Below are 25,179 nucleotides of genomic sequence, written 5' to 3'. Positions count from 1 at the left end.
TCTTTAAAAAGAAATCAAGGGTATATTCACACTTTCATTCTGTATCTCTGGGACTCGCATCTGTGTTCCGGATACTCTAGAGATCCTTGGGATACTTACCAGGCCCCCTTAGTGAGAATAGCAGTCACATAAGATCAGCTGCTTTGGGTGTTGTCCCCAAATTCGGGTCTTAGCCTGGCGCCAAAGCCAATGAAGAAAACCAGACGCGAGGTGCAGGGTTGGTTTCCTTTTACTGAAGTGCTTCCTCAAAAGGGGTCCCGGCCATCAAACTGCCAGGACCCAGAAACAAGGATCCAATGAACTTTTATACAGTTTTTCAAGGTGGGGTAAAGAAACATTGTCTAATAGGCTTTTTGAAAAATTATCTAAAAGGTCCTATATTGGTTCCACACCATCTCTATTTCTAAGTCTTAACTAATAAACACTTCAAAAGTTATCTAACAAATATTATGTTGGCTCTACTTCAACCCTATTCCTAAAAATTAATTAATGGGCATCCCAGAAGATTTTGAGTATCTCTTCTATTGAAGAGTTCCCCAGGTTTGGCAGCCCGGAGCAGAGGGGGAAGGAGGAAAGACAGGATGGTTTTGTGAGGGGGCAGAGCCGTGCATGAATGCACATCAGCACATGTTGCTCGTATGGGTGTGGCCGAGAATGCCCATGACCTTCACATAAGTGGGCCGCGAGCGCCGGTCACGATCGTGCAAGTGGGACCATGAGTGCCCACAATACTAGTGCAAGTGAAACCATAAGCGCCCATGATGCAAACATGAGTGGCACCACAAGTGTCTGTGATGCTCACGCGAGTGGCGCCCTGAGCGCCTGAGATGCTCATGTGAGTGGGTCTATGTCCATTCACGCACCAACCGGCTGCTCACGTGGCCCGGTTGCAAATAGGCCACGGCCCAGTAGTGGGCAACAGCCCATAGACTGTGGACCTCTGTTCTATTGGCTATCTTAGCCTTATTCCTTATCTTAGCAATATGTCTTATATGATATGTCTGACAGTCAGTTCCTGTTTTCTACTATGAAAGGGGCCCCACCTGTCCACACTCCCTCTTCCATTGTTTTTGTTATATAGGCTTTGCAAATATGCATCTCCTCCCTTCTTTCTGAGTTCCTGCCATAACCTTGCATTTTTACAGCAAGTGGCACCACAGCAAATGGCCCATCGTTTGCGACAGCTGCTCCACCCCCAAAGATCTTCTTCTTCCCCATCAAGCAGGCCGGGGGAGGACCGGAGATGTTTTGTGGCCATCATTCACATGTTCACACAGTTCACAAAGAACTGGGTATGTCTAGTTTAATGAAAAGAAGGACTAGGGGAGACATGATAGCATTGTTCCAATATCTCAGGGGTTGCCACAAAGAAGAGAGAGTCAAACTATTTTCCAAGGCACCTGAGGGTAGAACAAGAAGCAATGGGTGGAAACTAACCAAGGAGAGAAGCAACTTAGAACTGAGGAGAAATTTCCTGACAGTTAGAACAATTAATCAGTGGAACAGCTTGCCTCCAGAAGTTGTGAATGCCCCAACACTGGAAGTCTTTAAGAAGATGTTGGATAGCCGTTTGTCTGAAACGGTATAGGGTTTCCTGCCTAGGCAAGGGGTTGGACTAGAAGACCTCCAAGGTCCCTTCCAACTCTGCTATTGTATTGTCTTGTATTAAGTAGCCAAGTGTAAAGGGAGCACGTTAGAGAAGCGCCATTGCTTTGGATTTCAGTCTATCTCTCTGTTTTTCTAGCTGCATCATTCTCTTTTCAGTTCAAACATAGCAAGATGGAAGTGAGATAGAAAAGGAATGGAGAAACACTGTGATGGATTGGAGAGGTACCGTAGCAAGGCCCAGAAATCCTGAAGGGCTTGGGGTTCCCCTCCTTCAGTACCATTTATATAGTTAAGTAAAACTATCTACACTCTCTGCTCCTCATTGTACATGTCAGTGGACAAAATTGTGAAGGGATCTGGGTTTATTGCGACTGCCACATCCAGTTTGGCCTTCAGGGCCCAGAGCAGTGTTTCTCAAACTTGGCGACTTTAAGTCCTGTGGACTTCAACTCCCAGAATTCTGGGAGTTGAAGTCCACAGGACTTAAAGTCGCCAAGTTTGAGAAACACTGGCCCAGAGTCAACAATGGTGCTGTCAAACAAATCCTTAGGGCAGCCCCCCTGATTCACTCAAAGGATCTGTGGCAAGTGGCCTGTGGGAGATTTGAAAACAATTTGAACCCTGACAAACCTGAGACAATTAAAAAAAATGAAATAGAAACAAAAGTGATGTACTTCTTGATGCTTCATGTACAAATGTGAACACTAAAAAAGCTCAAATGAGAGGTAGATAAGGAAAGAATGAGGAGATGAGGAGAAAAGAAGGAACAGTTTTCTAGCTTGCCATTTATAACTCTTCCATGATATCCCATCCCGCTCCTCTTTACACCTAATTTTCCATCTCCCCACCTCCCAAAATATCAGTATAAACCAGACACTTCGGAGAAAGGAGCTCCCCTCTGGGTTTTTGTTGCTTTAATTGTATGATAAGTGTTAAGAAACCTCTGCATATATTTAGGTATATTTAAATATGCATATATAAATATATATAAGAATTGATGGCAGACCAAGGCTGTCTGTTCTGACCTAGGCTTCCCAAGGGTATGAAGCAAACTCCTTGTCCCGACAAAAACCCCTTTTATTAATTGTCTGTGAATTCTGCTCATTCACATCCAGCAGTCTTTCAAGGGAGGATTTACAGTTACAGACCTTATCCATCAGAAACTTAAAACCCACCTATTCCAGCTAGCCGGCTTGGCCTAATTCCACCTTTCCCACCTCAGTTTTATCTCTAAATTTTTAGGATTGGTTTTAGGGTCTGTTTTTTTAATTTTTATAAATTCGTACAGGGGTTGTTTAATTTGATTTTTAGCTATGTATATGATTGTTTGTATGTTTTTAAATTTATTCCTGTACACCGCCCCGAGTCCCTCCGGGGAGAGGGGGCGGTCTAGAAATCTAATAAATTATTATTAAATTATTATTATTATTATCTGGCTTGGAGATCTGCCAGGCCAATATCTGCAAAACTTGGCAAGGAGTCTCGGAGAGTCACAAACCAATTAAGCAAACTAATTGTCTCCTGCAAACTCCACTCCCCTTTCGCTCTTCTTTTATTTCCTCTGGGAATGCCCTTACTCCGGAGTCAGCCCCTGTTCTTTAGCTGATCCCTTCGTCTGGCAACTCTGTGCATGCGAACACTGGGAACAGGCTCCAGCTGTTCATCTGCCTCACTGATGTCTGACTCTGAAGGCAGCTGATAACTGTCGGATGGCCATGGCTCCCTCCCTGCCTCCGACACAGAGCCCTCATCAGAGCCTTCCCCAGACTCCAGGACTGGCCCACGTTCCTCCCCAACCTCCTCACTGTCCAAATCTGCTGCCAGCTCCGCTTGCGGGCCACAACACAGTCATAGAATGGATCCCACTTGATAAAAAGTGTCTGTGAAAGAGACTTAAAACAAAATGGATCGAATATAACAGCAAGTATTGTGGGCCCAATTGGCAAAAGAAAGCTCAGGATTGTATTGATTGAAAACACGCGGAAGAGGCCTTCATCCTGCAGCGGATAGACAATGGCTAAATGATGGTGATGATGATGATACTTACACACTTTCACACAAATATCATCTGTCAGAGTAAGCTGTAGTTTAGCATTTGCCATAATGTCATTAATGATAAATCAGTGCTACTATGTCTCTGTTCAATGACATTAAGTGGTACTTTTCTAAATATTTCAGGATTATAATTCCTGTTGCATAATTTTGAAACCATTACCAAGGGATCCATAAAAGTGTAGAAGAGATAAAAAGTGGGATGATTTTTTGATTTCCAGCACATACCATTTACATGCATGTTATTGGCAGCATATAATATATGGGCTGCTATACCTCAGGCAGCCATAAAATGAAGATCACTTTTTTTAAAATTGCCTTTTCCTTCTATTCTTTTTTCACCAACCAGATTCCCTCTTTGTTTGCAACCAGCACAATTCAGCATGGATGCAAAATCATTTATTGCTGCAAATTAAATAAATATACCAAGCAGCAGTGTTCCTTAATCTAATGCTCTCCAGCAGTGTTAAAAATCTAATATCCCATCATCTTATCCTATTTTAGGGGTAAGGGAAGAGATTAACCAATTAAAGTGAAAAGCTGAAGAACAGCATGACCTTTTTAAACAGGGAATGTACAAGCTCCATAAAAATTCAGTTAAAATATTCAACGCTTTGAAAAGACAGTTAAGAAGAGAATTGAGAAACAGAGGAGAATCATCAGGTTTGGAAAGTAAGTCCTTTGAAGGAGGAAAGAGAGAGCTGGGTATATTTAACCATAAGAAGAGAAGATTGAGCAAAAACATGGCAATAGTCTTAAATTTCTGAAGGATTGTCACATATAAAGTGGAGCTAAGTTCCTAGTTGCAGTTCAGAGACCTGAACTGGAAGCCATGGGAAGGAAAAGAAAAATGCAAGGAAATGTCTGCTTCTGGCTAACTTCTTAGAAGTCATTTCCTAATGATTGTCATCTATTCACAATGGCCCTTGGCAGTTTCTTCTGCTGCAGGGCATGGAGCAGCTATTGTCTGGGCTGATGTCATACTGTAGTACATCGCATCTGGAGGGCACCAGGTTCGGAAGCTGATGTCCCTTCCAGCTTTGGAACCCTATTCTTTTACCCTTTTCAACATTTCGCAAATGGGCCCCAGAAACCTGCCAGCACGATGCACTGATCAGAGGAGATCCAGGCACATTTCCATTCTCAGCTATATTGCACACCAAATGACCTTGTGCTAATTACTGTCTCTCTGATTGACTTGCCTGCCAGAGGAATGGCAGGGAGGAAGGGGGAGGCGGCAGGGAGGAAAATCCTATTTGCTGCCTTGAATGTCTCTGGGAAAAGGTGGGATAGAAACAGAACTCAAGTTTTCCTACCATGAACCGATGCTCGAACACATCTGTTACACATTGCTGAATTTTCTATCCTGCCTGGTCTTCATTTAGCCTGCAATACTGTAGTCTGTCCGCCCTTGATTTAAACACAGTGCACTTTTTTTTTTTTCAGTTGAAGAGTTCCTTGAAAAACTTAATTCAACCCCTTGCTGAGACCTAATTTGTAACTGACTGGAGGAGAAAACTGAACTTGGAAAGACTGACAGCTCCAGCCTACTGCATACGTCGGAAGGAAGGGTAGACTGCAGCTCTGGCGTCAGAATAATGGGTTTTACATGTATAGGAACGTCTCTAGTTTACTTGTGAGAAACTGAAAGGCGTGCACTTTTGATACAAGCCCTTTGGCTTAAGCCTTTTGGCAGGAGTTCTTGCTCATAAATTAATAAATCCTGGCTTAACCAAAATCCACACAACAGCATAATGAAATGATTGGGTATTCCTACGGCAAGATGTAACAATGCCGCTAATTCAGATAACTCTTTAATTTTGGAGCACGGATTATGCACTAAGGTCACGCCTCTGCGTTCTACACTCTTAACTACTCTGCATTCCACAAAACTGGAAAATTGCCTTATTGTTTTCTTTTGTGTCTCTCTTCCTGAGTCTCATCTTTGAACAGGTTTCCAAAATGAAATTCAGCAGGTAATTAAGGCAACTGTATTTTCAGGGACAGTGAGACTTGCAGAGGCATTATTAAAGATCATACCTAGGAGATTAAAAAATAAAAAAGTCAAAATAGCGTCGTGCCATTCTGAAAAATTGTCTGGAACAAAAGGAAGCAAACTTGTCTAACTGCCTCTGTGACCACAGTGCCCCCTTAAGGAAACTTTAAAACTGGCTTTTTCTGCCTTATTGTTCAGAACATAGAAAAACAGAAAGAAGCTACTTTGAAAGAGACTAACTGGCATTTCCTGTTACAAAAGAAATAGAAAGAAATTATAATTGATTCAAGCAAAACAACAAAGAGAAAATGGAGTATTTCATGATCTGCAACCAACAGAGTTGTCAACACTAATAACCCCACCTTTGCTAACTGCACCAAAGGGCAGAGGTTCAACAGGTGAATCTTACATGATCCACTACAGCTTCAGTGCAGGTATTCATATTTCATCTGCTAAATTTCTGTTTTACCCTGAACATGTCAATGTACGAGAGCATAAACAGCAGAGGAGGTTTCAGGAAAAGTTGGATAGCATGATAGGTAAAACCTTCTTTCTCCAGCAGGTAAATTCTGGGTAAATTAAATGTGCCCTCCCCTCTCCCCAAAAGCCCCAACAAGCTGAATTCCCCATCATTTTCTTTTAACAGAGTAAGAGAAGCTCAACAAGAATGAATGGATGTTTACAAGTCATTTAATGGATGTGCTCCAGATTTAATCAAGCCAACAAAATAGCTGTGGTGGTTGCATTCACATGACATGCTAAACTGAACAATGACTAAAGGATGGAGAAATATTGATGATGATGTGGGGGGGAGGGCGGAATAAAAGTGGATTGGTGGGGAGGGCCCAAAGAAGAGTGAGTGGAGCCCAAAACAAACAGTGGTTGAAGCCAGTGAGTAGAGTTTGCAAAACTGGAATACTTAATCTCACTTCTCTTCTTTGTGTCTCCCCATCCTTTCCATTGCTATTCTGATTTTGGCATCTCTCTTTGGCTGTTTCTGTGCTTCTCATGGCACACATTTCCCTATCCAAGTGACATCTAACTACTCTGAAGGAGGCCCAAGATGGGAAGAAGAAAAATGAAAGAGTTGTTTATCTTCTTGGATGAGTCTTCCATTCCTCAACCATCTTAAAAGCCCTATTCTGAACCTCTCCGAATAATGGCAACCACCAAGCACACCTGCGCATGGATCAACCATACCACCCAAGAGTTTCCACACCACTTGTCCATGAAAGAGAACAAAGAGCCCCCAAATAGAAGAATAAGTAGAGATGTAGGGTGACTTCAGGAAAGTATTACATTAAAGGCACTGAAGGACAGCCAAGGTATGTTTGGGGGTGGTGGTGGAAGGGGGAGGATATTGGCAGCCTTAGTAACTGTCAGATCTCAAGGATTAATATCCAGCTCCATGATATAAGTCCTTGCCTGGCTGGGAAAGTAGCCAGACATCTTTCCCTCTCCCTGGGAGATACAATGAAAGGAGGTGTGGAATAGCAATGTCTTCTTACTGCATACCTGGACAGCATTTGTTATTTGGTCTTCAGCCCAGAACATATCTATATTGGCTGGGTTGTGAATATATGAAGCCGTCTCATGTGGAGATGAACTGGTCCTCTGAGGCCAGGGCAGCCTGCTCTGCCAGAAGGCCATCTCCGGAGGATAAAATAGAGATGCTTTCCTTCACCTGCTGTAATTGGATTTTTCCAATGGAATCCAGCCTCTAGCATGCCAAGCAGGTACTTTAGCACAGTGCCACGATCCCTTTCCAAAGAGAAGCTCACTCTGGAATGTGTGCAAGAACACCACTGAATATGTACAAAAGTGCATCAGCACACTTGGGAGGGATCACAATCCTGGTTAGGTTCTTTCAACATCAAGGGTCAGATTTCCCAGCTAAATTGCACAGTGGTAGTGACTTTGCTTTATTTATTTACACCCTGCCTTTATATTTTTTTATAAATAACTCAAGGTGGGGAACATACCTAATACTCCTTCCTTCTCCTATTTTCTCCAAAATAACCTGAGGTGGGCTGGGCTGGGAGAGAGAGAGAGAGTGGCCAGAAGGCACCCAGTTCTGTCTCCTGGTTTCTAGCCTCGGGCCTTAACCACTACACCAAACTAACTCTAGTGATGATGGATACAAACACACCTTTCACTAGGCTCTTCCTCCCATTTAATTACTTTAATTAATCCACCATACGTCTGGAACTCTCTGCAGTTCCTTGCATCCAATTCCAGCTTTCCCCAATCTGGAGTTTTTCCTTGAGGGTTTAAGGCTACAACCCCCATCAATCCCAAGCCAGTATGTCAATCGCTTGAGACGAGTGGGAGCTGTAATACAACATATCCCAAAAGGCGCCAGCCTGTGTAAAGCAGTCCTGACTAAAGCTAAAAACATGGAGCTGTTTTCCCAGAACTGCTCTTCTCCGTCTCTCTCCAGTTTTCCTTTCTTACAGCCCCTTTGGGGGCAGCGTCCTGTCCCTCATTCTTCACCCAGTGCTGTAAGTGCTGAAAACAAAAGCCTGACGTCTCATCAAGATCACAAACCCCCGTTTCTCCTTGCTGGAGAAACTACCCTGGCAGAGATCGGCAGGATCTCCCCCTGCAGCCCTTCTGAGCTGAAGCATCCTCTGCCCCTCCAGATGTGCTTGACTGGAGTCGAGAAACCTTAACAACACCCAGGTTCAATAGACAGCAAGCAATCCCCATTGCTACTCTTACAGCCCCCCCCCCCAAAAAAAAGCTTTGCCATACCTCAAATAACCATCTTTGCAAATAACTGAAAGAGGGATCGGCTTGTTTGGAGAGGAGAAAAAGGAAGAACTGGGAAAACCACCACTGAAGCTGCTATCCTTCTAGTAGCATGGGAATGTTTTTGGGGGTGGAGGTGAGGCTCATCCCTTCCTGCCATCACAGTCTTTTTCTCAATAATCAATAGTCTCGCCCAACCCTCTCGTCACTTGGGATCCTCGTTTCACAGGAATCCTGGACTCCAGTCAAGCACATCTGGAGGAGGAGAGGATGCTTCAGCTCAGAAGGGCTGCAGGGGGAGAGGGTAGGATCTCTGCCAGGGTATTCTCTTCCCATCCCACTACCATCCATGCTGCCATTTGTGGTCCAGCAGCTGTCTGGTCTGCCAGGGTGAGGGAGAAATTGGTGAGGCTCATCTGTCTGCAGTTGGGCAGACAGGTGGTCCAGACAGGGTGCTTCTGAGGCCGAGGGCTCCTCGGGCCAAGCAGAGGCACCAAGTGAAAGTGGCAGGAGCGTCCTCCCAGGCCAAAGGCAGAGAAAAAGTCTACCAACACCACTTAAGTGGCTCTCCTTCTTCTCTTCCCAGTTTCTGGGGTGTCCACAGGCTATGGCTGTGTTCCAGCTGTCACTTTCTGCATGTGTGGCTAACACTCTCACAACAAGCTCCACAGGCACATGTGGCGTAAATAGATGCATGTTCACACAACAACTTAGTTCTGGAGTGATTCCATTGGGGGGGGGGGGTGTCCCACAACCCTGTAAGCCAGGAGCAGACAAACCAATCAAAACTAAACCAGCTGGGCACCTTTGCAAATGCTGCTGGTAGATCTTCAATTGATAAGATGATGTGTGAATGCTGCCTGCATGTGAGACGGAGGGCATGTTTGCTCAGCTCTCTATCAAACCTGGTACTCAACCTTCTGATTCTAGAACTCCCATGATGCTGGTAGGGAGTGCACGGAAAGGCAATGTCCACTGTGATTGGGGATGATGGGTTTTGTAGTCTGAATTGCCTGGGTAACACTGGTTTAGGAAAGCAGAGATGGCCAAGTCAGGATGTCTGCTCCTCATCCCAGGCCAATACAGACTCTTTGTCCCATCTCCCAGGTTTTAAGTCCTGGGTCTTATGGACCCCACTCCCAACCTCATCTTCCCAGTTCACTTACCTGTTTTCTGCAGAGTCCAGGACCGTTGAAGGAGCACCAGCAGGAAACCAACGACTTCCCAGGGCATCTCTGGACAGTGTCACCCCTGCTCTGGGCATCAAGGCTGCCCCGCAGCTGGAGGGTGTGGGAACCGCCAGAATCCCAACTGACAGCTAGAGCTGACAATCGGGGCTGCAAAACCCTCTCTGAAATGCGGCCAAGAGAGGAGGGATCAAGGGGTCATATGGATCAGTGGGCAATGTTTGCCATAGTCCCCAGGACTTGATTTCGCTGTTCAGGGTAGGGTTTTTGTTTTGCTTTGTTTTGTTTGCAACTATGATCTTCCTCTGGGTTTCTAGAGCCTCGGAGGCTGCTTTCTCCCGATCTGAAGGAGCTGCAGTCGACGCGCACCTTTACTGGAGTCTTTACTCGGGGGTCAGGAGCCCAAGAGGCGCCCTCCCAACGCAGCCACAGATTAAGCTCGTCTTCCCGGAGACATTTGGGATTTCTCCGGGTCGGAGATCATCCTGGCGGCGGGATTGAAGAAGCGCCTCGGAGACAGGATTGCGCCTCGCCCTTCTCGGCTTCGCTCCTAAACTTCAGATCTCGAATCGGCTGGGTCTCCTCCTGCCAGAAGCGGGATGCTTAGGGATGGTTCCCGGTCTCTGTCTCTCCGCCTCCTTTCCCCGCCTCTCTTGGCTTCCGACCAATCCCTCCTGCTCCCCTCTCGCTCCTGGGATAAAATCCGGATATCTCCGGACCTTCCCCTCTTCAGACCGGTCAGGCCCAGTTGCCGCCAGGTGTCATCCTCAGGTGGGCTTCTTCTATCCCTCGAGGAAACTCGCTCGGCGTCTACTGGACTGTGGCTTCCAGAGCGATCCTGCCAGCCGCAGCCGCCTGCGGAGACGGCCGATCCTCGAAGGACCAAATACGAGGGGAGTAAGAGCCGTGGCGCTTGTTTACATCGGTCGGGTGACTCAGCTCGGGCAGCCTGAGTTGTGGTCCTCTAGGCTGGGCAGCTGGAAAGGTCGGGTCCTTCAGTTAGCCGTCCTAAAGCAAGACGACCACCTGTCGCAGCCGCGCGCCCCGGCTCGACGAGGCTTGGCCAGACGGCTCCGTTCTCGGGGCCGCAGCTACTGCTGCCGTTGCCTCCGCCGCCGCGCTCCGTTCCCCCAGCCCGCTCCCCTGGCAGCCAGAGGCAGAAGGGAAGGCGGCTCCTCCGCCATCCCACCCCACTCCCAGCAGATCTCCCCGCCCTGGCCGGCGGCCGCCCCTGGGACGTCCCATCCCGGAGAGGGAGGGCCGAGGGAGGGGAGGGAGAAGAAGCGGCTCTTCGGCGGCATCGGTTTTGCAAGCGAGTCGCTGCCTTTTCTCAGCGTTGCGCGCAGCCTTGGAAATACGAGACGGGGCGGAGCCAAGGAAGGAGGCGGCGGTTCGTAATGAGAAAACGGGAGTTTTGGGGACGCGGGCGTGGGGTGATGGAAGTTGCTGGATGGCCAGGACGGGAGCTGTGGATTGCACCCCGCCCGGCAGCTTTTGTTCAACACCCGCCCTGCGTCAGCAAGAGAAAGCCAACCAGATGAGGATCGCAGATGAGATACCGGGCGATCGCCTAGTAAGAACAAAAATAACACCACGAATACTACAGAATAGTTCATTAAACAACAGAATCAATGAATCAGCCCTTTTAACAAACACAGACCCGCATTAAAAAAAAAAACCACGTACTTTTAAAAGGGCTCTGGCAATCCTCCCAGAAGCAAAGCGGGTGGATATGCATTCATCTGCCAGAATGCCGTTTCACATAAGCTGGGTCGGTGGTAACTAAAAAACAAGATTGTCTATTGGAGTGAATAACAGACAAGGTCATAGAATATGGGCAATCAGTCAGATAGCCGGGATCAACCACAGAAACCTTTATAGGTGAAGGTTCCCGACTCTAGGGGGTGGTGCTCATCTCCGTTTCAAAGCCGAAGACATCTCCATGGTCATGTGGCCAGCATGACTAAACGCTCAGAAGGCGCACGGAATGTTGTTACCTTCCTACCAAAAGTGGTTCCTATTTTTCTGCTTGCATTTTTTTACGTACTTTCAAACTGCTAGGTTGGCAGAAGCTGGGACAAGTAACAGGAGCTCACTCCGTTAGGCAGCAGCACTAGGGATTCAAACCATAAAACTGCCGACCTTTCTGATTGACAAGCTCAGCGTCTTAGCCACTAAGCCACTGCGTCCCTAGAAGCTTTTACAGGTTAATAAATTAAACTGTGTCAGAAAAGCAATGGCACCTAGCAGAGATATTCCGGTGACAAGGATATAATCGGGGTACACCCCCCCCCCAATAAATACTCGTAACTGCAACTTTTCACACAATAAAACCTTCTGGATTCTTTTCAAGGGTAGCCCTACCAAGAGCTCACTGCAGTTGTCCAGTCATGGCAGCTAAAGTATGGAGGAATGTTGAAAGAAAACTTTACAGCTGATGCACTGCACTTAATTGTTGAAGAATTCCCTTCTACTGCTGCCACTCAAAATCTGGAAGCCAAGAGGAGCAAAGAAGCATTTCCAAGAAACCTGTAACTCTTTCTGGAACAATTTGAAATCTAAACCTGGGCCAAGCTATCTCTTCATCAATAGCAGCTTCAAATTAGCTTTGCTTGTTCTCACTTGTTCAGCCCAAAACTAAGCCAGCCCAAGTGACAGTCCAAGATATCAACTATTTCCTCAGGGTGACCGATATGCTGATGACATTCCAAATCTCACCTAGTGGTTTCAAATCGATGCCATAAAAAACCAGAGAAAATGCTTCTCTGATTTTACATAGTCCAAAGGTTGTGTTGGACCCAACTTTGAAAGGCAGAAAGAGCTAAGCTTAAGAGGATTTTCCCGTGGTGGGATTCAACCAGTTCGCACCACTTCAGGAGTACCGGTTGTTAACTTTCTGAGCAGTTTGGCGAACTAGTTGTTGAAGAAATCATTAGGGCAGAGAACCGGTTGTTAAATTATTTGAATCGCACCACTGGGATTTTCTACACATCAATACTGGATCAATACTTGCTAGAAATTCACAGCAAAAGCCTGCTCTCACTGGTTATTAATTTAAGTAGAAATGCTGTCAGTTCATATTCAAATGCTTTTCTTTTTTTATTATAGTGATGTGTATGTCATCTAATTCACTAGACTGATGCGTACTATTAAATAAAATATTTTGGCTATAAAAAGAGATTCAAGGTGTGAACCTGCGGTGAATTTGTACGATGCCCTGCTTGATCTCCTTGCAATAATGTTGGGGGAAAAATGCTAAGATACTCCAAGGTGAAAGAGAGATGAGCCCGTGCTGAGTTAATGTTTAGAGCAGTCCTCCCCAAAATGGCCTCTCTCTCCAGGTGCAGCAGATTCGTCTTCTTTCATCTCCACCTAAATTGTTCTCTTAATAATTCTCAATTGATCAAAATGCATTTCTGACTCCCAGTTATTTAGCAAAAGCAACAAGATTAAATTCTACTCCCCCTCAAAACAATGAGATGTAAGAAAATGAAACACAAAAAAAATCAGAATTGGGGTTTCATATGAAGGGACTGTCATTTGAACACTAAAAACTACATTCAGAGATTCTTCTGCTTCTTAATTACCACCCATCCTGATTCATCTCCTGAGCCACTGTTTGTTACCTACCCTCCAAGCAGAGGTGGTATTCAGCAGGTTCTGACCAGTTCTGGAGAACTGATAGCAGAAATTTTGAGTAGTTCGAAGAACCGGTAAATACCACCTCTGATTGGCCCTGCCCCCATCTATTCTCTGCCTCCCAAGTCCCAGCTGATTGGGAGGAAATGGGGATTTTGCAGTAACCTTCCCCTGGAGTGGGGAAGGAGTGGGGATTTTACAATATCATGCCCCTCCCACACCCACCAAGCCACGCCCACAGAACCAGTAGTAAAAAAAAATTGAATCCCATCACTGCCTCCTGGTAGATGGATTTGGAGGATCTAGCAAAGACAATCAATCCAGAAAACCTAAGTCTGACCATCCCTGGGCTGAAGAAAGTTGACACTGCAATATTCAATTGGTTTAAGAAAATGTTTCAATTGGTTTAAGAAACTGGTTTAGCTACTGTGTACTTCCTTCAAAGATTCTTAGGATCCATAACACAATTTGTTCAAATGAAAAACACTTCTGAAGTCTGAAACTTTCCAGGATTATTTGTTGGGCAGATCACAAGAACCGAATTGACTCAAAGCACACCACCCAACATCAGAACTTCAAAACTGAATCATTAGTAGCTTTGGAGGAGTCCATTGTAACTTTGAACAGTCACTAAGTGGAGGACTGCCTATAAACAATGCTTCCCCCCCAAAAAAAACTCACAACCATCAGCCTAATTGCTCTTATGGGGTTATTATGAAATAAAAACTAAGAGTCAAGGTACTTGGTACAGTCACTGTGCTGGCTATATGATGTTCCCTAGTCCCCCTGCCTGTTAGCCAAAATGTTTTTGGGATCTTTTAAAATGTAGCAAGGTTGTGGCTAATCTAATCTTGGGGGAGTGGGGGAGAGTTGATGTTCCACAGGGCAGATGTCACGGCAAACAAATTATGCCTTACAGCAGTTTCTCAACCTCGGAAATTTTAAGACGTGTGGACCAACACCAAAAATTGCCTTAGTTTTCTCAACGTTAACAATTTTATTTATAATTTAGTTAGTTAGTTTGTCAAACATGAACAAGATAACAGGTTTAAGTATAAACATGGACATGAACAAAGAAGATGAGTATAAATAAATGGGGACAGTAGGACAGGGATGGTAGGCACACTGGTGCGTTTATGCACACCCACTTTTACAGACCTCTTAGGAATGGGGAGAGGTCCACTGTGGACAGCTTAAGGTTGAAGCTGTGAGGGTTAGAGGATGTAACAACGGAGTCAGGTAGAGCATTCCAGGCGTTGACCACTCTGTTGCTGAAATCATATTTTCTGCAATCGAGTTTGGAGCGGTTAATCTTGAGTTTGTATCTATTGTTTGCCCATGTATTATTGAGGTTGAAGCTGAAGTAGTCGTTGACAGGTAGAATATTTTGGCGGACAATTTTGTGCACTGTGCCTAGGTCACACCATAGGCGGTGCAGTTCCAGATTGTCCAAGCCCAAAATTTTGAGCCTGGTAGCGTAAGGGATTCTACTGTAAGCAGAGGCATGTGGACTCCAGCTCTCAGAATTCTGTGAGTTGAAGTCCACAAATCTTAACCCTGCCTGAGAGCGTTAAGTCTCTGAGGTACATGGTGTGAGAGAGGGCTTTTGTTCTACTCTGTTTCTCTAATAGGGACTAGTAGTAACCTTGCCACATTTCAGGGGACCAGTAATGACCCCAACCTACATAAAACTAGGTCAATGTGTGCTAAGGTAGATGTACAGAGATGGAAGGGCATAGTTCCAGATGTGTTTTCCTAGGGAGGCTAAGAGTGGAGGAACAATGAGATGGCAGAAAAGAATGCCAGGATTAGCAAGCTGTGGGTGGAAGGGACAAAACAGTGTCAGAACGGGTTCTTGTGGGTTGGCATTGTGGCTTATCAGTCCCAGAACACCACACCTTTTTTCTCCTCCTCCTTTTCATCTGCCTTTTTCTTTCAGGTTCAAAGCTATCAAGGGGGAGGGGGCAGGGGGAAACAATTTTGTGGGGATCAAGGGGGGGATTAGGTGTGATGTGGCTTGCTTTGGTGTCTCTTGGCAGCTCCCCTTGCTGGCTGAGGGGGTTTCCGTGCAGGGAGGAGAAGGAGCCAGCTAAGATTTTGGGGCCTGCAGGAACCTGCCCCCTTTGAAGGGGGCTTGGAATGCCCCCCAGGCTTGGAGAAGGGGGGCAGGGAGTGGCCCCAGGTGGTAGCTGAAATAGCGGTGCATATTGGGGAGGGGGATGAGAAGTAGGCCGTGGAGGCATCAATCATGCCTCGACTACAAAAGCTTCTGTGAACACTCAAGCATAGAAAAATCCAGACTTTGAAATGCAACCAAGTCCCTCAAATGCTGAGGCAAGCTCCAAAACGTTCCCCTTGCAACCCCACACACATTCCTTGCCAGTAGCGCAGCACACAGGTAGCCATATGGAAGAGTGTACAAGTGTATACAGGCACGCACAAGGGGGATGGGGGGAGAGAGAGAGAGAGAGCAAAGGCAGATAGTCCGTGACCCAGGAAAATTTGAAGGACTGCAATACTCCCACAATTATCTTCCCTACCAGCCATACTGGCTAGGGCTGGTGGGAGTGGGAGAGTTATGGAGCACGGAGTCTGGCAGATGCCTAGCATCTCTTTGAACAGTCAGCCATTTTTCTGAAGCTGGACAGTTGAGAAGAGTTCGCCCCAGATGATTAATGATGAATATCCTTCACCAATGTTTCTTGCCAACTAACTTAAACTTACAATTATCTTTAAGGTCAGAAAACTGGGTTTTCCCCAAAATGGCTGTAAGATATACCAAAGCCCCAGCACAGGTCTGTGATGTGGCCCCACACAGATGAAGGCCTCATATGGTGGCTCTAAACCATAGGTCTGTAACCTTAAACACTTAAAGAGCCACAAAGGTCCTAACCAGAAGCCCCCCATTCAATTCTGTAGCTGACTGGAAGTCCGGTTCCCCCACCATAGAGTCTCCTCCTAGCCCAACATCCTTTTTCCACTGCCCACCAAAAGTCCAGTTCCTCCACTATAGATGTTAGATTTGGGCAACGAGAGAACAGACTGCGGACACGTAGTGACTTATCAGCTCTTTATTAGTAGTAGTAGTGATCCAGCTTGCTCTGTGGCCGGAGGGTTCCCCTTTTATAGGAATCGGGTACGCCTCTCGACCAATCAGAGCGATACCTGTTTCCCGCCGTAGCGGCGGACCAGAGAGGAGACTTGCTGCGATATATGCTAATATCTAACACCCCTCCCCTCTTAGACGGTGCATTACGGTTAGTTACATAGTCCTTAAGATATGTTGGTGTTTGCCTTACACGGGTAGAACGTCGCAGTTCTGGTTGATCTGGAGTGGTTTCAGGATCGGTTGTTTTCTCTGCTTCGTGTTCGGGGGTCTGCAGACTTTCGTTGCTCTGGCGTTGTTCGGGTTCTCTTTCGGCTTCTTGTTCTCCCCTGGGCTCGTAGGTATCCTGGTTCTCTGTGTTGGGGGTCTCTAGTGGCTGACTTTGTATTGGCAGGTAGTTCCCATCGTCAGCCCGCAGGTTTGAGTGTGCCAGGCGACCCCGTAGTTGATCGATGTGCCTTTTCCAATTCCGTCCATCTTCGAGCTCTAGCAGATACGATCGTGGACCTGTGATGCCAATGACCCTTGCCGGGATCCACAATGTTTCCCCTGCATAGTTGTGGGCGTATACTGAATCCCCTATGCTAAAACTCCGAATTTTGCTTGTAGAGTCTGGGGGCGCTGTGGCAGAGTAATTAGGGTGAAGACGGTCCAGGTGAGACCGTAGACGGCGGCCCATGAGTAGTTCAGCGGGGCTCCTACCCGTCGTTGCGCTGGGGGTAATATGTTGAATTAGTAGGTAATGGTCAATGCGTGTTTGCCAATCACCTGGACCCATCCTAGCGAGGGCCTCTTTTGCGGATCGCACCATTCTCTCCGCCTGTCCATTTGATGCCGGATGGAATGGCGAGATGAGGGCATGCCGAATTCCCTGACCTGCTAAGTACGTTTCAAATTGCATGGCCGTGAATTGGGGCCCATTGTCGGAGACCAGTAGATCGGGCAGGCCATGAGTGGCGAAAAGTCGCCGTAGAACCTTAATGACTGCCTCTGCCGTGGTTGAAGTCATTAGGACTACTTCTAGCCATTTGGAGTATGCATCCACAACTATAAGGAAAGTCTGACCTTGGACTGGCTGTATTGTACTAGCAGTGAGTTAGTGGTGAGCAAACGCTTTACTGCGGCAAAAGCTGCTGCCTCGGATCGTCCCCATCTCCATGTTGCGTTCCTCTGGAGTAGTCGATGTAATGGCTCAGCAACGGTCGCCTTCTGTCTCAGAAAAACGCTGTAGAAGTTAAGTAGTCCGAGGAAGGCCTGCAACTCGGTCTGATTTCGTGGTGTGGGGGCGTCCTGGATCGCCTTAATTTTCTTTGAAGTGGGGTGTATTCCCTGACCATCAATTCTATATCCCAGGAATTCTACGCTAGGCACATTAATTTGACATATCTCCTTTTTGAGGCGGAGGCCCTTTTCTCTGATTCTGGCCAAAACAGTTCTGACTCTTTTTAATAGTTGCTCCTCGTTTGCAGCGGACACCAAGATGTCGTCAAAATAGGGGATGACTCCCAGTATCCCTTGCAAAAGCCGTTCCATGACGCTCTGGAACAGACCTGGAGCAATACTCACACCGAATTGTAGCCGGTTGCATTTGAATGCTCCTCTATGCGTCACTATAGTTTGGGCCTCCGCTGTGGCGCTATCCACGGGCAACTGCTGGTAAGCTTGTGCCATGTCTAATTTAGCAAATATCTTTCCTGGCCCCAATGAGTGCAATAAGTGTTGTACTACTGGCACAGGATATGCGCTTTGTTGTAGCGCGATATTAATTGTGCATTTATAGTCCGCACAGATGCGGACTGACCCGTCTGGCTTGACTGGGGTCACAATGGGAGTTTCCCAGCGCGCGTGATCCACCGGCTCAAGGATTCCTTGCTCAACTAACTTATCTATCTCCTTATCTATTTTTGGGCGGAGTGCAAAAGGCACTAATCTCGGTTTAAGTCGGATTGGCGCCACTTTGGGGTCTAAATTGAATGAGATCGGTTTACCCACATACTTACCAAGACCGGGGCTGAACACATCCTCGAACTCCTTAAAAATCTGCTCAGCACTGCTGTTCTCCACGGCGTTGATCCCGGTGACTTCTAACCCCAAGGCTTCAAACCAATCTAGTCCTAGAAGGTTCTGTAACGGAGCACTGGCGATGGTCACGGGCAGCGGGGCTACGATGTCCTTGAAGCGAATTTGGAACGTGCCTTGGCCCACGATGGGGACTCGGTTCCCCTGGTAGTCTCGTAGCAGGATGTCTGGTGCGCGTAGTTGGCTCTTTTTGAGGCTAGGGATAGCCTTTTTCATGGAGGCCCATGAAATGATCGTCAAGGACGATCCTGTGTCAACTTCCAGCTCGCAAGGAGAGCCCTCCAAGAGGACTGTGACTTTCAGCTTTTTAGGCCGCTTGGTGCGGACCTGACTTATTGTGGTGAGATACGTTCGCAATTCCTCTCTCTGGGTCAACTCTATCTCAGCATCTGTATCCTGAAAATACTCTCGTTGAGCGTCTTGGTAGAACGCTCTCTCAGCTCTTTGTGTATAATCTCTCTGGGAATACGTCCTTTCAGCTCTATGGGAATTGTCTCTCTGGGTAAACACTTGTGGATTTCTCTCTGGGCGCCCTTTTTGAATTCGCCAAGCCCCTGGGTTGGGCTTCTGTTGGTGGTATGTAGGCGGCTGCCGTGAGGCAGGGACTTCGCTCCGGCACACTCGTGCGATGTGCCCCAGTTTGTTGCAGTGTGAACAAACAACGTTCCTGAACCGACAGGTAGACCGGGGGTGATTCCCTCCGCAGCTTGCGCAGGGCGGCAAACGGAATCCGGGTCTCCCCCCAGGCCTCATGTGACTGCTCCGCATCAGGTGACTGTCCTCGAACTCGGGATCCTCGTAGTCGGGGTTGGTGTCCTCGTAGTGGACTCTGGTTTGTCTGGGTGCTGGCTGGCTTATGTTGAATCCGCGTTGTATGCTTTCCGATGATCTTTCCGCTGACTCGGATGCCCTTGCTTCGTTTAGCGCTATTTGTAGGGTTAAGTTTGGGTTTGCCAACAGCCTTTTTTGTAGCGAAATGTCCCTTAACCCACAAACAAATTGTGCCAGGATATGCTCGTCCAGATCCCTGAACTCGCAGTTAGTTGATGCTTTTTGTAGGGCTGCAACATATTGATTGATTGATTCTCCCGCCTTCTGGTTCCGCGTGTTGAATTCCTGGCGGCAAACGTGGCGGGAAGGTTTTGGCGCGTAATGAGTCTGTAGAGTCTGTTGCAACGCCGTCCATGATACCGCTTGTATCGGAGTAGGCGCGGTGAGATCTCTGGCCGTGTTGAAGACTTCTCGCCCACAGTAGCCGAGGAAAATGTTTTTCTTTCGGGCATCTGTTATCCCCGTGTATTCGTTCGCTTCGAGAAAACACTCGAAACGAATCATGAAAGCCTCCCATTCGTCGTTCGTTGGGTCGAATGGAGCGGGTGGAGTGTGCATCGCCATCTTCTCTTCGTTTGAATTTGCCGCGCTGCGGTGTCCTGAGATGGCTGCCGGAATTTCTGCCGAATTCCTGGGCTGGATCGAATCCTGGGATTCTGAGGTAGCTCTCTTTGTCCTATCTGTCTCTCGATCCCACCTTCGTCGCCAATGTTAGATTTGGGCAACGAGAGAACAGACTGCGGACACGTAGTGACTTATCAGCTCTTTATTAGCAGTAGTAGTGATCCAGCTTGCTCTGTGGCCGGAGGGTTCCCCTTTTATAGGAATTGGGTACGCCTCTCGACCAATCACAGCGATACCTGTTTCCCGCTGTAGCGGCGGACCAGAGAGGAGACTTGCTGCGATATATGCTAATATCTAACAATAGAGTCTTCTCCTAGCACAACATCCTTTTTCCACTGCCCACCAAAAGTCCAGTTCCTCCACCATAGAGTCTCCTCCTAGCACAACATCCTTTTTCCACTGTCCACCAAAAGTCCAGTTCCTCCACCATAGAGTCTCCTCCTAGCACAACATCATTTTTCCACTGCCCACCAAAAGTCCAGTTCCTCCACCATAGTCTCCTCCTAGCACAACATCCTTTTTCCACTGCCCACCAAAAGTCCAGTTCCTCCACCATAGAGTCTTCTCCTAGTATGGCATCATTTTTCCTTTTACTGACTGGTGACAGGGAGCCGCAGCAGAGGGATGAAAGAGCCAAATGAAGCTCCAGAGCTGCGGGTTGCTGACCCCTGCTCCAAACCAACCATGGTTGGGAGCTTCTTTGACTCTGGAGGTCACAGTCAAAAGTCCAGAGAGAGTTTGGAGTACTCTTGTATTCCTCGGGTGTTTTATATTTAATAAGAAGAAAAGGAAATCCTCAACTTACAACCACAAATTGGCCAAAATTTCTTTTGGTAAGCGAGACAGTGCGTTTTGTCTCGTTTTACAATCTTTCTTGCCACAGTTAAGTGAATCTCTGCAGTTGTTAAGCTAGTAACATAATTGTTAAGTGAATGTGGCTTCCCCATTGACTTTGCTTGCCAGAAGGTTGCAAAAGATGATCACATGAACTCAGGACATTGCAACCGTCATAAATATGAGTCAGTGGCCAAGCGTCTGAATTTTGATCACATGACCATGGGGATGATGCAAAGATCATAACTGTGAAAAAATGGTCATTAGTCACTTTTTTCAGTGTTGTTGTAACTTTGAACAGTTACTAAACAAACTGTTGTAAGTTGAGAGCCACCTGTAAAAATCAAATATGGGTTTGCTCCATCTGTCCTTTCATTCAGCATCTTCTTTCCATCAGAGGCAGTCCAATATTTTCAAAACATTCTCAATAAATTATAATAAGGAAATTATATAGAGAAGGGTGAGGATCCATCCATTTCACTTGTAGAGAGGTCGAGGGGACAAGCGGTGACTGAACTAGGTTATTTCATTAAAAGGATGGTAGCCAGCTGAATGGAAAGGACTATCAAATTCAAATACTTACAGACTTTAATGATACTAAATTCAGCCATTTCAGATGGCGAAGTGTGTGCAATTTCAAATATCAGGGTGCATGGGAAGAGACCTCAAGTCATATGAACACTGTCCAAGCTTTGGGTGCAGACCACAAAATCTGGAATGGGAATTTGAGACTTCCCTCAAAAATTGCCACCCACTTTTGGCAACATGATTGAAAGGGAAAATGTCAGGCAGTCCTCATTTGGTGACCATAATTGGGACTAGCAGTTGGGTCATTAAGCAAAATAGCTGCTAAGGACTGCGTGCAATGCAATGGTGCACCGTAGTCACTCAATGGTTAGAATGCGGTATTGCAGGCTAATTCTGGCCACAGCCAGGCATTTGATCCTCACTGGCTCAAGGTTGATTCAGCCTTCCATCCTTTTGAGGTCAATAAAATGACCCAGATTGTTGGGGTCGATATGCTGACTCTATAAACTGCTTAGAGAGTGTTGTAAAGCACTGTGAAGTGGTATATAAGTGCAATTGCTATTGCTATAGCTAAGTAAAACTGAGACTGTGCTTATGATCTTACTTCAGCTTTGCTTTGCTGTACAGTTCTGCAAAAGTCGTAAATGTGAAGATCAGAGGTGGTATTCAATATTATAAGATTTGGGATAAATTTTATCAATGGTTGGAACAAAAAAAGGAAAGACCCAAAATAAGCAATGGCTAAGATTGATAGAATGGAGACTAGAATTATGCATGAAACTATAATAGTGAAAATATGTAAGATAAACGCAAAGCAACATGGTTGGAAATAGGATATTTCTATATTTGTAAATACGGAATAGATCAAATATTTAAAAGCAGGGTGGTTATAATGTATAACTTTATATCTTAGCATGTATCACATAGATTTCGCCAGGACAGTTGCACTGCGTCCAATGTTTAAATTTGTGTTCAATAAAAAAAAGATGTGGTATTCAGCCAGTTCAGACCAGTTCACCCAGACCATTAGTGGAAACCGTGGGTGGGCCTGCCCACCCACTCCAGCTCTATGCCGTCCTATTTAGGCACATTTTCAAGCCAAAGTGCACACACACACACATTCACATTTGCAAACCGGTAGGGAAAGTAAGTGACTACCACCCCTGGTGAGAATTGATCATAAAGTTACATTTTTATCACTGTCATAAGTATCAATGGCTGCTAAACAAGACCTTTGCTGAAGATTACCTGTATTAAAAACATGGTATAATCATAAAACCTGTCTTTAAAACCTCCCTCCAATTCTCTCCCAGTTTTAGGGGGCGGCTCTTAAAAATGACAGTTAAAGACAAATATGGCCCCTGTTAAGATTCTTTCCACCCCTATTCACTTCTGTGGAAGAAATAGTAAGATTCTTGCATGGTAATCTTTTCCTCAGGTAAGTTCTTGATATATGGCAATAATGGAGCCTGGAATTTCCGTAATAAGTCATGACAGTTGTAAGTTGAAGTACCTACCAGAACTGGTATTCAGTCAGTTCTGAGAGCTTCTGGAGAACTGATAGTGGAAATTTTGAGAATGGGGAGGGAATGGGGATTATGCAGTATCCTTCCCCTGCCAGGCCCACAAAGGCACACCCACAGAACCGGTACTAAAAAAAAAAGAATCCCACCACTGGTACCCAACCAACCAGACATGATTTTATGACTATTTTTGTGGTGATCATTCATTGAACATGGCAGCCATTAAGTGAATCAATGTATTCTTATAAGTATTTTTTGCCAAAAATCAACCCAAAAGGCAAAAAACGTAAATTGTGGTTATATGACTACAGAATACAACAACTCTTCATAAAGTTTGGGCAATTGCCAACTACCCAAAATGCAGCCATGTGACTGTGGGGTTATGTACCATCACTGGAACTCTACAACCGGGTCATAAATAGTTTTTGGTGGATCCATTGTAATTTAGAATAGTCACTTAATAGACATTAAGCGAGGACTACCTGTATTGGAATCAATATACTCAGGAATCTGAATGTGAGTAGGGAGCATTAATACCCAGTTTAAAGGAGGTAGTCTATCAGTTTCATTTATTATGGGTTTCTCCTTATTGCAAACGGTTTGAGTCAGACAAAAAAGATTTGATCTAACACCAGTTTTATTTTGGTGCACATTTCTTTGAATACCCTGACCCTCATTTCTTTGCAAGAGTTAGTATAGCCAAATAAATGTTTTCACTAGCAAACTCCTTTGGTACATTATTTGCATTCAATAATTGCATTTTTTTTACTTTTTTTCTAATATGCTCCTTTTCCACAATTTATTTTAAACTGTTACCAAACCACACTGAAGAATTTGGAGAATAGCTGCTTTTAAATATTTCAATGCAGAATGGTTTGAAAATGCAAGATTATTACATTCTAAAGAAATTTAACAAAGAGATACATACAGGTAGTCCTCAACTTACGACCAGAATTGAACCCCAAATTTATGTTGCTAAGCAGGGAATTTGTTAAGTGAGTTTTGCCCCACTTTATGACTTTTCTCACCACATTTGTTAAGTATATCGGTGCAGTTCTTAGATTAGTAAGACTAATCTAAGTGAATCTGGTTTCCCCATTGACTTTGCTTGTCGGGAGGTCACAAAAGATGATCACATGACCCTGGGACACTGCAATTGTCATAAATGTGAGTGAATTGTCAAGCATCTGAATGTAAATCACGTGACTAAGGCTGTGTGGAGGGGTAGAGGGAGCCCTTTCCCAATGGTAGGGTGAGGCATGGCCAGGCAAGCTGAGAGGCCATCTCTCTGGGGCCATAGGGTCAAGAATGTGAGCAGGACAGGACATGTGAACCTGAAAGCTTCAGTCAAGAAAAGCAAACCGCTTCCTTACTTTTCCAAACCATCGAGTAATTAATGCCAGAATTGGTTATTAAAACTTCAGACAAGGTCTGCTATTTGGATTTCGTATCTCGGATGCCCTAACGCAGGGGTGTCCAAACTCTATTTCATTGAGGGCAACATCAGGGTTGTGTTTTAGCTCACAGGGCCGGAGTGGCCATGGCCAGTTCGACATCACTCATGATGGAATAGAATAGAATAGAATAAATTTATTTGGCCATATGATTACTGTATTTTTTGCACCATAAGACACACCTCCGCCCCCCAAAAGTGGGTGGAAATGTCTGCGTGTCTTGTAGAGTGAATATTGCAGTGTGGGGGAGGAGATTGGTGCTGCAGCATGTCACTGCCGCTGCCGCAGCCAGTCACCACTGTCAGCAGGGGAATGCTGGAGCCTTTGCTGCCGAGCAGCTGATTGTCGGTTGGACTGGCCTCCTGGTATACCGATGGTCAGCTGTTCTAGGGGACAGGGGTCGCCATTTGCCACAGTCATTGTTTGCTGCTGATCTCCGTCGCAGCAATGGCAACGAACAGTGGCGAATGGTGGCAAACGGCGGCAAACAGCAGCTGCAAGCAGTGGCAGCGGCAATCCCCGCTGCCTAGAACAGCTGATCAGTGGTATTCTGGGAGGCTGATCCAATCGCCAATCAGCTGCTTGGCAGTGAAGGCTCCAGTTCCCCACAGCAGCAGCAGTGGCAGCTCAGGTCAGTTGACCAGTGGTGGGCACCATAGAGCAGAGCCCTGATGAGCCACATGCTGGGGCTGTGATAATGTGTTGAAGCTGACCAGGCTGTTTGCTGTTTATTACTAGGATGTTAGCCAGATGAATACCGGATGGATGCTGGGAGGCAGAGGCAGATTTTTTTAAAATTTGTTTTCCTCCTCTAAAGCTAATGTGTGTCTTATGGTCCGGAGCGTCTTCTATTGCAACAAATACAATAGATATACAGAAATTTGTCTATGGTGCATAAGCTCTTAGAGTATATGCAAAACAGCAATGTAATAATAATAATAATAATGATACTAATAAGGAGGGTAGT

General features: G+C 45.9%; 1 protein-coding gene across 1 annotated transcript in view; it reads right to left on the bottom strand.

The window, feature by feature from the left end:
• The window catches only part of KREMEN2 (kringle containing transmembrane protein 2), a 53,292-nt gene extending 42,557 nt beyond the window's left edge, over window positions 1-10,735 (bottom strand). Inside the window, exon 1 of the mRNA XM_081970978.1 lies at window positions 9,574-10,735. Within this exon, the coding sequence (XP_081827104.1) occupies window positions 9,574-9,640 (67 nt within the window). The 5' untranslated portion in view covers window positions 9,641-10,735. The remainder of the gene's footprint in view (window positions 1-9,573) is intronic.
• Window positions 10,736-25,179: the final 14,444 nt, after the last annotated feature.

This window comes from Natrix helvetica (genome assembly GCF_964273705.1).
Source record: "Natrix helvetica genome assembly, chromosome: Z".
NCBI lineage: Eukaryota > Metazoa > Chordata > Lepidosauria > Squamata > Natricidae > Natrix > Natrix helvetica.
Note: the sequence above shows the minus strand (reverse complement) of the source record. Positions and strands in the feature narration are given on the sequence as shown.